The following is a 15065-nucleotide window of genomic DNA, read 5'->3' on the forward strand; positions in this document are numbered from 1 at the left end:
TGCACAACAGCATCTATATTTCATTAGGAGTTTGAGGAGATTTACTATGTCACCAAAGACTCACAAATTTCTACAGATGTACCTCGGAGAGTATCCTAATAGGTCACATCACCATCCGGTATGGCGAGGCCACTGCACAGGACTGGAAAATGCTGCAGAAGTTACAGGCTCCGCCAGCTCCATTGTGGGCACCAGCCTTGCCAGCATCTAGGACTCTTCAAAAGGCGATGCCTCAAGAGGGCAGCATCATTACTAAGGGACCCAACACCCACAACATACTCTCTTCTCACTGCTATCATCAAGGAGGAGGTACAAGAGAATGAAGACATACACTCAACATTTTAGGAACAGTTTCTTCACCTCCACCACATTTCTGAATGGACAATGAACCTTGTACACAACCTCACTATTTTTTCCTCTGTTTTTGCACTATTACTTGTAATTTATGGTGTTTTTATTATGCATTGTACTGTACTGCTACTGTAAAACAACAAATTTCATGACATATGCTAGTGGTATTGAATCTGATTCTGATTCTAAAGTAGTGCACAGCATAGAAATAACTTTGCAATTAGTAGAGCAATAAATTTGTCCAACCTAGTTTAGTGATAGTACAGTTCATTTTATTTGATATTGATTTGATACATTGTAACAACTATAAACCTTTCAGGTGTTGTATTAGATGCAAATATTAATCTGCAATTTCAGTTTCTTTTTAAAGAGGTTACTTGTACTGTCCTTTCAGTCAGCTACTTGTAGAGAGGACACACTGTCGTGCAGAGATGAGAAATCCACTGCATTGTTCAGGGCTTTGTGTCTCACTTAAATGACTGGATGTAAAAAATCCTAAAGCAACTTTTGAATCACTTTGCAAAATTCTGTGATATTCTGGGCAGCATTTATCCCAACAACTAAGGCTTCACAAAAATAGATATACAGTGGGTTTCAGTTATATGAAACTGGGACTGGGACATTTTGGCCCAATTAAGCAGCTGCCCCAATTAGCTGAAATTTCATGGAAATAGTTAAAATTGTATATTAAAAAAAGACAAACTACTGTTTAACTGAGTAATAAATTATATATTTAAATGAAATATAGAACACTACCAAAACTACTGCAGTACTATAAATCTGTGTATTAGTCCCTAATAGTTACTGATGGATGAATTAATCCAGTGTATATTGCTGTGTTCTTTTGATTGACTGTAAATGAACAAAATCAGTGCAGACACCTAGTGCAGATAATGGACTGGCTTCAGACAGTGTTTTCAATGAATGCATTCTCCAAATCTCCATTTTCATTATAAGATTCAGGATGATTGTCGATACCTTCAAATTCATTTTTACTCTTGGCTGTTCTTGACGTCTTCAAGCATGAATACTTGAGATCATGGTGAGCAAAACTGCTCGGAGTTGTCTTATTGCTTATTACTCGCTAACTATCAGTAACAAAACCACTGCTTTTTAACACAAATACACATAAGTGACACTATTTAGAAACTGTTTGGTCTAAGCACAGTGTATTGTATAATGGCTACACTACATGCATGCAACAACGCTAGTTAGAAACTGTTTGCAAAGTCTCCTGTCCAAAATAAACAAAGGGGATCCAGGCTATTTTCTCTATGTGTTTCTGTTCTTTAAGAGTTGTGCCAAATAAGCAGCTGCCCCGATTACCTGATAGCCCAATTGACTGGAATCCACTGTATTTGATTGTGATGGGGAAATTAGCACCTACGTTTGATATCATCACCTGACCTCCAACGGCTATGGGCAGTCTTCCTGGATTGGTGCATTTTGAAGCAAACTCTATCCCCTTTATGCAGAGTGCCCATTTCATCATTTTTTTTTTAAATGCCAACACAGAATTTTGAAGCTAGTACTGAAAATTATGAAGATATCTAGACAATAATTTACATGGAACAACACAAGACATTGGAAGAACCTAGTGGGTCAGGTAGCATTGAAGAGAAAACATTTTGGATTGTGACTCTTCAACTGGACGTGATGAAGGGCCTTGAACTTGAACCATTAAACTGCCCTTTTCATTCCGTATACGCTGCCATTGAGTTCCTCCAACGGTTTGTGTGTGGCTCCGGATTCCAGCACCTGCGGTTCCATGTGATTCCTCTAATTCACATGGTGCCCAAGGAGAGATGCATTGCAACATTGGGCTGAGTCACAGTGACTATCCAAAGGGATTCCCACTCATGTGGATCCTGGACTTGCAGAGCTACTGTGAGGCCAGGGCTAAGCAACAGATGCCACTGCAGCTGTCACTCCACTGATGGACTCTACAGAGTGTGGCATTGGAACCAAATCTAGTTGGAATACTTCAGCATCACACTGGGAAATCCACCCTTCCAATCCTATATAGATCAGTCTTGGGGTAAGATTGAAGACCACATAGATTTCATTGTGATTTCCTCTGTCTAGAAGGAGATGAACCTTTTTCTTTTCAAATTTTATTTCTGTTTAGTAGATGTTTTGTAAGTTTTATCTTTATATCTTGAAAGACATAAAAATGAAATACATAATTATAAGAATTTGTGCTGAGACCTTGTTACATTTTCCCAGCTCCCAGGTGCAGATGGTCAGGGAAATGAACCCTCCCCACCCAGTCCAGGTAAGCTGGCGGGAACTGTGGACAGTCAGCCTGGCTCAGGAAGATTCACCCTAGTAATTAGAGGAGGAGACAGTTCTAAGTCTGGTCGTATTTGGCTGTCAAGTAGTGACTTGCTTTATACAGTGGTAACTGATGTGGTTTTATTTTTGTTCTTCTACAGGCCTTTTGCAGAAATTTGCAATGAAGCATCTAAATCAGGTGAGATATTATATTTTTCTTGTTATTCCACTAAAGTGTTGTGTGGGAGCATTGACCAGGATGTACCCATTGGTAGATTCCCTTCCAATGTGATAGAACCAAACATGTCGCCAACTTCAGTCTTGGTGAGGGTGACAGATTAACTGATCGATTGCTCTCCTGATCATTGTATAATGATTCCTGCAGAAAGACTGAGTCTACATTGGTGAGCAAGAAGAATCAGTGATTGCCTTATTGGCTCAGTAAGCTCATTCCAAACCAAATCAAGTGGTCAGAATTACAAATCTCCATTTAAATCAAGATGCAACAGGCAAGATCATGTGAAAAATTTGTTTCGGCATAAGCAGAACTGACGAAGTGTCTCGGCCCGAAACGTCGACAGTGTTTCTTCCTATAGATGCTGCCTGGCCTGCTGTGCTCTTCCAGTATTTTGTGTGTGATGTTTGAATTCCCAGCATCTGCAGATTTCCTCGTGTTTTCAGTATAAAGACTCCTTTCCCCTTCAGCTCTCAAGTAGCAGACGAGTCCAGTGTGGGACCTACAGACTCAACCAGCGGAGAGGCAGGAAGTGTGTGGATGGTTTGGGAGCTGATGCATTCCTTTCACCAGCTACACTGGGCTTCTGCTTACCCCCAATCAAAGTCAAATGTTACACCTCCATTTTAGGCCAGGGATTCCCACAATTTGGCAGAAATGCTTCATTCTTTAGACTCAGCTTTGAGAATGTCCTTGTACTGTTTTCTCTGTTCAGCTGGTAATGTATTGTGGTGGTGGGGCTTAAAGCACAGTGCTTGTTGGGTGCCAGGCATATGAACAACATGACCTGTCCATTAAAGAAGGTTGAGTACAGATGGAGCCTGAAAGATGGCATTGCTTATCCTGCCAGCAGACTGAGGATGTTGTGAAGTCATCATTAGTGCTATCACTCCAGCAGTTTATGGTGCCTACTGTAGGTACGGAGGGGTGGGGGGGAGCGAGGATCACCACTGTCTCCTCCTGCAGGATATGAAGTTTTGATAGTTTTCCTTAGGTGGCCAGTAGGTGCCCTGGCACAGTGAAAGTAATAGGGAAATTCATTAGTGCCCTCATTTGCTAGGACTTTCATTATGGGTCTTTATTATGTTACGTTCCCAGTAACCGGGTGACTTACCAGCAAAGATAGAGAGGTCCGCTGAAGTTTGATGGTACTATTTTCAAACGTTTTTTATTTATAAAGGGGCACAAACGTATTGTTAATACAAAACATTCAGATCATATACATCGTCAAAACTCAATCTAAAGCACAGGTATAGTAATAATCAATCAGAAATAAGCTCTATCATTGTCTAGGGGAATACTGAGTCCAATGGAATATAAAAGTCACTCATAAATCTACAGGCTTTTCCGTTTGGGAACCGCTGGCATTTCACGTGTTGGAGAGAGAGAGTGAGTGGTGAGAAAGAAGGAACACTTGCCCGTCGTCTTTGCGAAGAAAATCCCAGTTGTTAGTTAAAATGGTTTTCCTTTGGATTCAGCCACAGACTCCCGATCCGGAATCTAACGCACGTGGCTTCCTTCAAAATGGCTTCCCGCTCCGACGGGAAGCGCTATCGTGTCTTCTTCGTGTGTCTCCTTGGTGCGTCTGAGGCCCCGCCTCGGCAGCCCACCTTTTATCTGGACTGGCAGGGTTGTAGATGTCAATCAGGGTGGGGGTGAGGCAATCTTTCCCCCATCACCCAGCCCACGTTGCCCTGAGGGTTTGCACGTAGTCCAGTCCCTTATTCCACAAAGGTGTCTCCCAAGACAATGGCCATGTCCTTGGCTTTTGTCTGGCTGAGAGGCCAGACCACATTCCAAACCGTAAGGCTGCTCTCTCTCTCTCGCGATTCTCACAAAGGAGGGGGCTGGGGTCATAACAATTATCAAAGGGTGTTATTGCCCGGTAGAGAAATGAGCTTGGTGGGTAGTTAAGAATCAATCAGTATGAGACCACTGGCTGCGTATATTCTGAACAAAATTCTCAGGTTTTCTTTCCCATTCCAGTTGGGTTTTCCCTGATGCCAGGTTTCCATTTCTAGATTTCTTTAACTGAATGCAAATTCATCTGTCATGGTATTAAATAACAAGCCAGGCAGTAATAATGACTGCAGTAACAACCATTGCCTTTGTTTGCACATAAGACATTCTCCTCTAAGGTACAACACACTAACTGGCTTCTCTGGAGTCTGTTCCCTGGGGAGAGAAGAGGATACAAATCCTTGGGAATAATGTGCACAGAGTCAGCAAGTCCCATGGGAAAGATTTGATGCTAGCTACTGTATAGTTGAATAGTAAACCTTACTAGCATATCTTCCCGTGGTAACAATGTGTACTTTATCGTTTCAAGCATCCAAACCAGAGGCGGTGCACAAACGAAAGAGAAGAAGAGTGTCAGAAGGGAACGTCATACCATCATCTTCAGGCATGGAAGCAGGCGTATCGCCAAATCCCGTCTCCCTTGTGGTAATGATTTTATTTTAATTGCAAGTGGTGTGATTCAATTATTTTTGATTCCTCTGCTAGCAAGTGGGTTATGATGTAGGAGAACCACAGTTGCGTATCCTCAAACATCACATGTCACACACAGATGATGAACCTGAACACAGGCTGTGCCCCAGCCTTGCCAGTTCTCCTCCATAAAGCCAATGAATGACATATGGGAAGGGTTCCCATGCTCACACCTCTTTCCTCCCACCCTTTGGGAATCTAAATGTGGAAGTGTTCCAGTGCTTGTCACTAAGCTAATAGATACAGGTCCTGGAATGAATACCCAACCACCACAGAGCTTCTTTGTGAGTGCCAGGGTGCTGTTTAGATGATAGCACCTTTTAATCAGATGAGAAAGAGGATTCCTTACAGTTAATCATCCAAGTTTCCCACCTTGCTGGAGTTGGAGGGGAATGCCATGGAGATTAGCTTTAAAATTTAAAGAAAAAAATAAAAGGAAATTTTACGATGACACAGCAATTGTTGGCAGAATTTCAGATGGTGACAAAGAGGCATACAGGAGTGAGATACATCATCTGGTTGAGTGGTGCCATAACAACAACCTTGCACTCAATGTCAGTAAGACCAAGGAACCTGACTGTGGACTTCGGGAAGGGGAATTCAGGAGAACTTGTGCTCCTTTGTGCACTAGTAGCAAAAGATGTGTGCATGTGCACATCTTAGAGAGAATATTGGTATCATGGTTAGCATTATAACTGGTTGCATCTCTGTATGGAGGGGTGACTGCACAGAAGTGATAACTCTTCACTGGCCACCTATTCTCCATCCACTGTTGGTGTGGCAGATGCTGGCTCAGTGGAGCAGATAAACCACTCCTGCTCCAATTCCTTATTTTTAGAAAGAATATTAAAGAAGACTGTACAGCAGCACAGCTAGTACAACTGCTGACATCATTAAGGACTGCCATTCCATGGTTAAGGACCTCATCACCTAGGTCATGCCTTGTTCTCATTGCTACCATCAGGAAGGAGGTACAGAAGCCTGAAGGCACACACTCAGTGATTTTGGAACAGCTTCTTCCCCTCTGCCATCTGACTCCGAATGGACATTGAACCCATGAACACAACCTCACTATTTTTTTAGTTCTATTTTTGCACTACTTATTTAACTATTTTCTATATGAGAGAGAGAGAGAGAAAAAGACTATAAAAAGCAACAAATTTCCCGATGTATGTTGATGATATTAAACCTGATTCTGACTCTCAGCATCTGAGAGCCAGGTTCAGTTCTGACCTCAGGTGCTGTCTTTGTCAAGGTTGCACATTCTCCTTGTGAATAAGTGAGTTTCCTCCTGCATCCTGAAGATGTAACAGCTGATAGGTTTCTTGGTTACTTTAAATTGCCACCAATGTGTTGGTGACTGTTAGAGTCCAGGGGAGTTGATCAATGTGTGGTGAGAACAAAATGTAGGGTTAGTGTAAATGAGTTGTTGATGTTCAGTGCGGACTTAGTTATGCTGTCTCTGTATGAAAGCTGTTAACATCACAGCTGGATGACCATCAATCAGAAGTGACGCTAATTAGAAAGGCTGGTTATCCAAAATTGTTGCATTCAGCATTCTGAGGCTTGTAACGTGCCTAGTCAGCATGTTCCCTATATGTAAGTTAGGCTTTGTTGCAGTGGCTTGAGACCCAAGGTGAAACAGGAAGTAATGTGGGCACACAAGGGAGGTCAATTGAGAGTCATATCCATGATGGAACAAGCTTGAGGGGGCAGGTACCAATCTGTGCCATCTCATTCTTCCATGCATCATTGTGAGTCGTAGAATCTCTGGCCCTCAGCCCAGCTGCCTCTATTTTCACTAACCCCCCCCCCCCCCCAAATATTCGTCCATTCACACTCACCTCATCCCTACTGTTCTCAGTCAGATCATACATTTCACATGTTCATTTTATACATAACAGTCATTCCCCTACCATGTGCCTGGCTGTGAGTTTTAATGTTCCTGGAGGTGCATTCCTGGTGCCCAAGCTGGTGACCTCTCCCAGCTTGTATCCTTTGCACAATAAGTATACCGTTTTGGATACTGTTGGTAGGGATGACCTACCAGGGACAAGTTGCAGTGGTCGCGTCTCTTGCACCAAGACTGGACTCTCAGCTCAGAAGGGAAGGAGGGAAAAGAGGAGAGCAGTAGTGATAGGGGATTCGATAGTTAGGAGGACAGATAAGAGGTTCTGTGGGAGAAATCGAGAATCCTGGATGGTCTGTTGCCTCCCTGGTGCCAGGGTCCGCGATATCTATATTGAGTTCTCCGTATTCTCAAGAGGGAGGGTGAGCAGCCAAATGTTGTGGTCCATGTAGGGACCAATGATGTGGATAGGAAGAAGGAGGAGGTCCTGCAAAGAGAGTTTAGGGAGTTAGGTGCAAAATTGAAGGACAGGACCTCCAGGGTTGCAGTCTCAGGATTGTTACCCATGCCATGTGCTAGTGAGGCTAGAAATAGGAAGATAATACAGCTAAATACGTGCCTAAGGAGTTGGTGCAGGAGGGAGGGCTTCATGTTTCTGGACAATTGGGCCTTGTTCCAGGGAAGGTGGGACCTGTTCCGACGGGACAGGTTGCACCTGAACTGGAGGGGGACTAATATCCTTGCAGGAAGGTTTGCTAGTGCTGCTCTGGAGGGTTTAAACTAGATTTGCAGGGGGAGGGGAACCAGAGTGTTAGAGCAGATAGTGAGGTGGAGGAGGATAAAGGTCATGTGAGAACTGCAAGTATAGTGCATGGAGTAAAGCCAGATCTAACATATAAACAGGATTTGAGCAAAGAGAAGCGGAATAAAGGGTGTAAAAGTAGTAAGGTAGAAGGGCTAAAGTGCATGTACTTCAATGCAAGAAGCATCAGGAACAAAGATGATGAACTGAGAGCTTGGATACATACATGGAATTATGATGTAGTGGCCATTACAGAGACTTGGCTGGCACCACTGCAGGAATGGATTCTCAATATTCCTGGATTTCAGTGTTTTAAAAGGGATAGAGAGGGGGGAGAAAGGGGAGGAGGGGTGGCATAACTGGTCAGAGATACTATTACAGCCTACAGAAAGAATGGGTAATGAAGCAGGATCCTCTTTTGAGTCAGTATGGGGGGAAGTCAGGAACAGGAATGGGGCAGTTATTCTATTGGGAGTAATGTAGGCCCCTGGTAGCAGCAGAGATACCGAGGAGCAGATCAGGAGGCAGATTTCGGAAAAGTGCAAAAATAACTGGGTTATTATCATGGGTGACTTTAACTTCCCTAATATTGATTGGCACCTGATTAGTTCCAATGGTTTAGATGGGACAGAGTTTGTTAAGTGTGTCCAGGACGGATTCCTGTCACAGTATGTTGACAGGCCGACTAGGGGGAATGCCATACTAGATCTAGTATTAGGTAACAAACTGGGTCAGGTCACAGATCTCTCAGTGGGTGAGCATCTGGGAGACAGTGACCACCACTCCCTGGCCTTTAGCATTATCATGGAATCAGAGAAGACAGGAAAAATTTTAATTGGGTAAGGGCAAATTATGAGGCTATAAGGCTAGAACTTGTGGACGTGAATTGGGATGATGTTTTTGCAGGGAAATGTACTATGGACATGTGGTCAATGTTTAGGGATCTCTTGCAGGATGTTAGGGATAAATTTGTCCTGGTGAGAAAGATAAGGAATGGTAGGGTGAAGGAACCATGGGTGACAAGTGAGGTGGAAAATCTAGTCAGGTGGAAGAAGGCAGCATACATGAAGTTTTGGAAGCAAGGATCAGATGGGGCTATTGAGGAATATAGGGTAGCAAGGAAGGAGCTTAAGAAGGGGGCTGAGAAGAGCAAGAAGGGGGCATGAAAAGGCCTTCGCGAGTAGGGTAAAGGAAAACCCCAAGGCATTCTTCAATTATGTGAAGAACAAAAGGATGACAGGAGTGAAGGTAGGACCGATTAGAGATAAAGGTGGGAAGATGTGCCTGGAGGCTGTGGAAGTGAGCGAGGTCCTCAATGAATACTTCTCTTTGGTATTCACTAATGAGAGGGAACTTGATAACGGTGAGGACAATATGAATGAGGTTGAAGTTCTGGAGCATGTTGATATTAAGGGAGAGGAGGTGTTGGAGTTGTTAAGATACATTAGGATGGATAAGTCCCCGAGGCCTTACGGAATATTCCCGAGGCTGCTCCATGAGGCGAGGGAAGAGATTGCTGAGCCTCTGGATAGGATCTTTATGTCCTCATGGTCCAAGGGAATGGTACCGGAGGATTGGAGGGAGGTGAATGTGGTCCCCTTGTTCAAAAAAGGTAGTAGGGATGGTTCAGGTAATTATAGACCAGGGAGCCTTATGTCTGTGGTGGGAAAGCTGTTGTAAAAGATTTTTAGAGATAGGATCTACGGGCATTTAGAAAATCATGGTCTGATCAGGGACAGTCAGCATGGCTTTGTGAAGGGCAGATCATGTCTAACAAGCCTGTTAGAGTTCTTTGAGGCGGTGACCAGGCATATAGATGAGGGTAGTGCAGTGGATGTAATCTACATGGATTTTAGTAAGGCAATTGATAAGGTTCCATATGGTAGGCTTATTCAGAAAGTCAGAAGGCATGGGATCCAGGGAAGTTTAGCCAGGTGGATTAAGAATTAGCTTGCCTGCTGAAAGCAGAGGGTCATGATGGAGGGAGTACATTCAGATTGGAGGGTTGTGACCAGTGGTGTCCCACAAGGATCAGTTCTGGGACCCCTACTTTTCGTGATTTTTATTAACGACCTGGATGTGGGGGTAGAAGGGTGGGTTGGCAAGTTCGCAGAAGACACAAAGATTGATGGTGTTGTAGATAGTGTAGAGGATTGTCGAAGATTGCAGAGAGAATTGATAGGATGTAGAAGTGGGCTGAGAAGTGGCAGATGGAGTTCAACCCGGAGAAGTGTGAGGTGGTACACTTTGGAAGGACAAACTCCAAGGCAGAGTACAAAGTAAATGACAGGATACTTGGTAGAATGGAGGAGCAGAGGGATCTGTGGGTACATGTCCACAGATCCCTGAAAGTTGCCTCACAGGTAGATAGGGTAGTTACGCTTATGGGGTGTTAGCTTTCATAAGTCGAGGGATAGAGTTTAAGAGTTGCAAGGTAATGATGCAGCTCTATAAAACTCTAGTTATGCCACACTTGGAGTACTGTGTCCAGTTCTGGTCGCCTCACTATAGGAAGGATGTGGAAGCATTGGAAAGGGTACAGAGGAGATTTACCAGGATGCTGTCTGGTTTAGAGAGTGTGCACTATGATCAGAGATTAAGGGAGCTAGGGCTTTACTCTTTGGAGAGAAGGAGGATGAAAAGAGACATGATAGAGGTATACAAGATATTAAGAGGAACAGATAGAGTGGACACCCAGGGCACCACTGCTCAATACAAGAGGACATGGCTTTAAGGTGAGGGGAGGGAAGTTCAAGGGGGATATTTAAGGAAGGTTTTTTATTCCGAGAGTGGTTTGTGCGTGGAATGCACTGCCTGAGTTTGTGGTGGAGGCAGACACACTAGTGAAATTTTAGCGACTACTAGACAGGTATATGGAGGAATTTAAGGTGGGGGGATATACGGGAGGCAGGGTTTAAGGGTCGGCACAATATTGTGGGCCGAAGGGCCTGTACTGTGCTGTACTATTTTGTGTTCTATGTTTGGCCAAGTATCCCAGGCAGTTATGAAGTTCAACATTTCATTACTAATACCCTACCAGAAGCAATTATGTGGTTTGTTTCAGGTGGCACTTATGTCAACTATGTGTGCAAACTGCTTTCCCAGCAGTGTATTTAAACAATTGTCAGCCTACTTGATTACAATCTTATACTTGTGATAACCATTGCCAGCATTAAAATGGTTTTGCATCCAATAAACTGGAGTGCTTCGTATTAGAAACACAAACACAAGGAAATCTGCAGATGTTGGAAATTCAAACAACACACACAAAATGCTGGTGGAACGCAGTAGGCCAGGCAGCATCTATAGGAAGAAGATCCTGACGAAGAGTCTCGGCCCGAAACGTCGACTGTACTTCTTTTTATAGATTCTGCCTGGCCTGCTACGCTCCACCAGCATTTTGTGTGTGTTGTTTCGTATTAGAGTTGGGTTTGGTATACTCCTATTGGCATTGTTCTCACACACTCCCTCAACAGAATTAAAGAGGTGCGGCTCATTGGGTCAGAAGGGCCTGTTCCGCACTGTATCTCTAAATAAACAAACAAGCAACTACAAGGTCAAGGTCATGCCTACAGATTGAACTGTGTTTTGGGTGTGGAAACAATAAGCAAATTATGTGATAAATCGAAAGGATGCAAAGACAAACCTAAGCTTCCTGATACTCATCACTAAGGCTACGTCCACACTACACCGGATAAATCTGTAACCGAAGCTTTTTCTCTTCGTTTTTACCCTCCGTCCACACTAAAATGGCGATTTCATCCCCCAAAAACTGATATTTTCAGAAATGCTCTCCAGAGTGTGTAATTTTGAAAACGCCGGATTGGCTGGAGCAGTGTGGACGGGGTAACTGGAAAAATCTAAAATCGCTGTCATGATGTGCCGGAACAGATGGTGACGGCAGCGCGCCATTTCATTGTTTTCTTGAACGCAACCTAACAATTTCAGAACAGACGGCAATGAGACTAAAGCCAGAAGAATTAGAAATTTACTCACCAAATACTTTAACCCATAACTTACTGATTAAATAAGTATACTCACTTTGCCCTGTTTTCTGTCCTTGCTCGTATAAAGGTGGTTTATCTATTTATGCATGTACTTCTATAGGGATGTGTAACAACCTAATGTAACATTGTATGGAAATACAAGATAATACTGATGCAGACATGTTTTATACATTTAACAAGGGGCTTTATTAATGGAACAGAGTTAGTCAGTTTTTCAATGTTTGTCATCAGCCGGGTCAATCTGTCCATGAACTCCCTGTTGATTGCCTCCATTTGCTCAAGTATTTGGTTTTTTTTAGTTTTAAGTCCTCCTGCGTGAGCCAACAGCTGTCCATTGTTTAAGTTTTTCTAGTCTGTAACTGAACAAACGCGCACCAACTTTCATGGTGAGATTCAACACCAAACATGTCGCTTGTATATAGTAGATGTGTCCTATGCATGCGCAGTAGGAGGAGATTCGCCAAAATATCCGTTTAAATGTGGACAGAAATATTTTCAAAAACGCTTAGTGTGGACGCCTATCGTTTTTACATTAAACCGGCATTTTCAAAATTATACGGTCTATTGTGGACGTAGCCTAAATCTTCTATTCCACTAAATTTCTCTTCGTTCACTTAAGACTTTAATACTTTAACAGAGTATTACTTGAATTTTGTGTATTGGGTCAATTGTTATTTCCACAACAATTGATTTTGCCTTTCCTGAAAGTAATTATCACTTAGCTAATTAGTTACAACTGTTAACTGCCACTGTTAACTTGTTTACTTTTCATTACAACATGAGTAATTTGTCAAACTAGACATAGACATTTAAAAAACTAAACATGAAATTCTGCAGTTGCTGAAAATTTAGAGCAATATGCAAAATGCTGGAGGAACACAGCAGGTCAGATAGCATCCATGGAAATAAAGAAATAGTTGACTTTTCAAACTGAGAATTTTCATCAGAACTGGAAAGGAAGGGAAAAGATGCCAGTCTGAAAAAGCCTATAAGATATTGGAGCAGAATTAGGCCATTTGGTCCATTGAGTCTGTACCAACATTTCATCATAGCTGATCCAGTTTTCCTCTGAGGCCCAGTCTCCTGCCTTCTCCCGTATCCCTTCATGCCCTGACCAATGAAGAATCTATTAAACTCTGACTTAAGTATACATAAAGACTTGGTCTTCACAGCTGCCTGCGGCAAGGATTCCACAGATTCACCACTCTCTGGCTAAAGAAATTCCTCCTCCTCTCAGTTTTAAAAGGACACACCTCTATTCTGAGGCTGCGTCTCTGGTCTTAGACTCTACCACTATAGGAAACATCTTCTCCACACTCACCTATCAAGGTCTTTCACCATTCGACAGGTTTCAATGAGGTCACCACTCATTCTTCTGAATTCTAATGAATACAGGCCCAGAGCCATCAAACATTCACAAGCCATTCAATCCTGAAATCATTTTTGTGAACCTCCTTTGAACCCTCTCCAGTTTCAGCACATCCTTTCTAAGATAAGGGGCCCAAACCTGCTCACAATACTCCAAGTGAGGCCTCACCAGTGCTTTATAACATTTCAACATTAGATGCTTACTGTTATATTCTAGTCCTCTTGAAATGAATACTAACATTGTATTTGCCTTCCTCACCACTGACTCAACCTGCAAATTAACCTTTAGGGAATCCTGCACAAGAACTCTCAAGTCCCTTTGCACCTCAGTTTTTTTTATATTTTCTCTCCATTCAGAAAATAGTCAACCCTTTCATTTCTTCTACCAAAGTGTATGACTGTACACTTCCCAACACTGGATTCCTCTTGGCTTTTCATTTCCCATTCTCCTAATCTGTCCAAGTCCTTCTGTGGTCTCTCTACTTCCTCAAAACTACCTGTGTCTCCAGCTATCTTCATATCATCTGCAAACTTTGCCACAAAGCCATCAATTGCATCGTCCAAATCATTGAAATCTAACATAAAAAGAATCGGTCCCAACACAGACCCGTGTGGAACACCATTAGTCACCGGCAACCAGTCAGAAAAGACTCCCTTTATTCCCACTCCTTGCCTCCTGCCAATCAGCTACTGCTTTATCCATGCTAGAATCTTTCTTGTAATACCACAGGCTCAAGGCTTGTTAAGCAGCCTCATGTACGGCACCTTGTCAAAGGCCTTCTGAAAGTTCAAGTACACAACACCAACTGATTCTCCTTTTCTATCCTGCCCGTTACTGCTTCAAAGAATTCCAACAGATTTGTCAAGCAAGATTTTCCCTTGAGGGAATCATGCTGACTGCTGCCTATTTTATCATGTGCCTCCAAGTATCCAGAAACCTCATCCATAATAATCGACTCCAACATTGTCCCAACCACTGAGGTCAGACTAACTGGCCTATAGTTTACATTCTTCTGCCTCTCTCCCTTCTTGAAAAGTGGGGTGACATTTGCAATTTTCCAGTCTTCCAGAACCATTCCAGAATCTAGTGATTTTTTAAAAGATCTTTGCTATGCCTCCATGATCTCTTCAGCCACCTCTTTCAGAACTCTGGGGTGTACACCATTTGGTCCAGGTAACTTATCTACCTTCAGAACTTTCAGTTTCCCAAGAACCTTCCCTCTAGTTATAGTAACTTCACACACTTCATGCCCCCTGACACCTGGTATTTCCATCATACTGCTAGTGCCTTCCACAGTGAAGACTGATGCAAAATACTTATTCCACCTTTCCGCCATTTTATTGTCCCATTACTACTTCTCCAGCATCGTTTTCCAGTGATCCAGTATCCACTCTCACCTCTCTTTTACACTTTTGATATTTAAAGAAACTTTTGGTATCCTCTTTAATATTGCTGGCTAGTTTACTTTCATGTTCTATCTTTATCTTCTTAATGACTTGTTTTATTTCCCTTCTGTTGGTTTTTAAAAGCTTGCCAATCCTCTAACTTCCTACTAATTTTTTTTTATTATGTGCCCCCTCTTTGGCTTTTATGATAGCTTTGACTTATCTTGTTAGCCACGGTCATCTTTCCCTTAGAATACTTCTTCCTCTTTGGGATGTATATATATATTATGCTTTCCGAAGTAC

The 15065-nt window shown here is 42.7% G+C and overlaps 1 protein-coding gene across 7 annotated transcripts in view; it reads left to right on the top strand.

Moving 5' to 3' along the window:
* gtf2ird1 (GTF2I repeat domain containing 1) overlaps positions 1-15065 on the top strand; it is a 206451-nt gene that overhangs the window by 187802 nt on the left and 3584 nt on the right. For all 7 annotated transcript variants that reach the window (XM_073053720.1, XM_073053716.1, XM_073053722.1 and 4 more), the window contains 2 exons: positions 2787-2824; positions 5190-5305. In XM_073053720.1, the coding sequence (XP_072909821.1) occupies positions 2787-2824; positions 5190-5305 (154 nt within the window). The remainder of the gene's footprint in view (positions 1-2786; positions 2825-5189; positions 5306-15065) is intronic.

Source organism: Hemitrygon akajei, chromosome 8, assembly GCF_048418815.1.
Source record: "Hemitrygon akajei chromosome 8, sHemAka1.3, whole genome shotgun sequence".
In the NCBI taxonomy this organism is placed as follows: Eukaryota; Metazoa; Chordata; class Chondrichthyes; order Myliobatiformes; family Dasyatidae; genus Hemitrygon; species Hemitrygon akajei.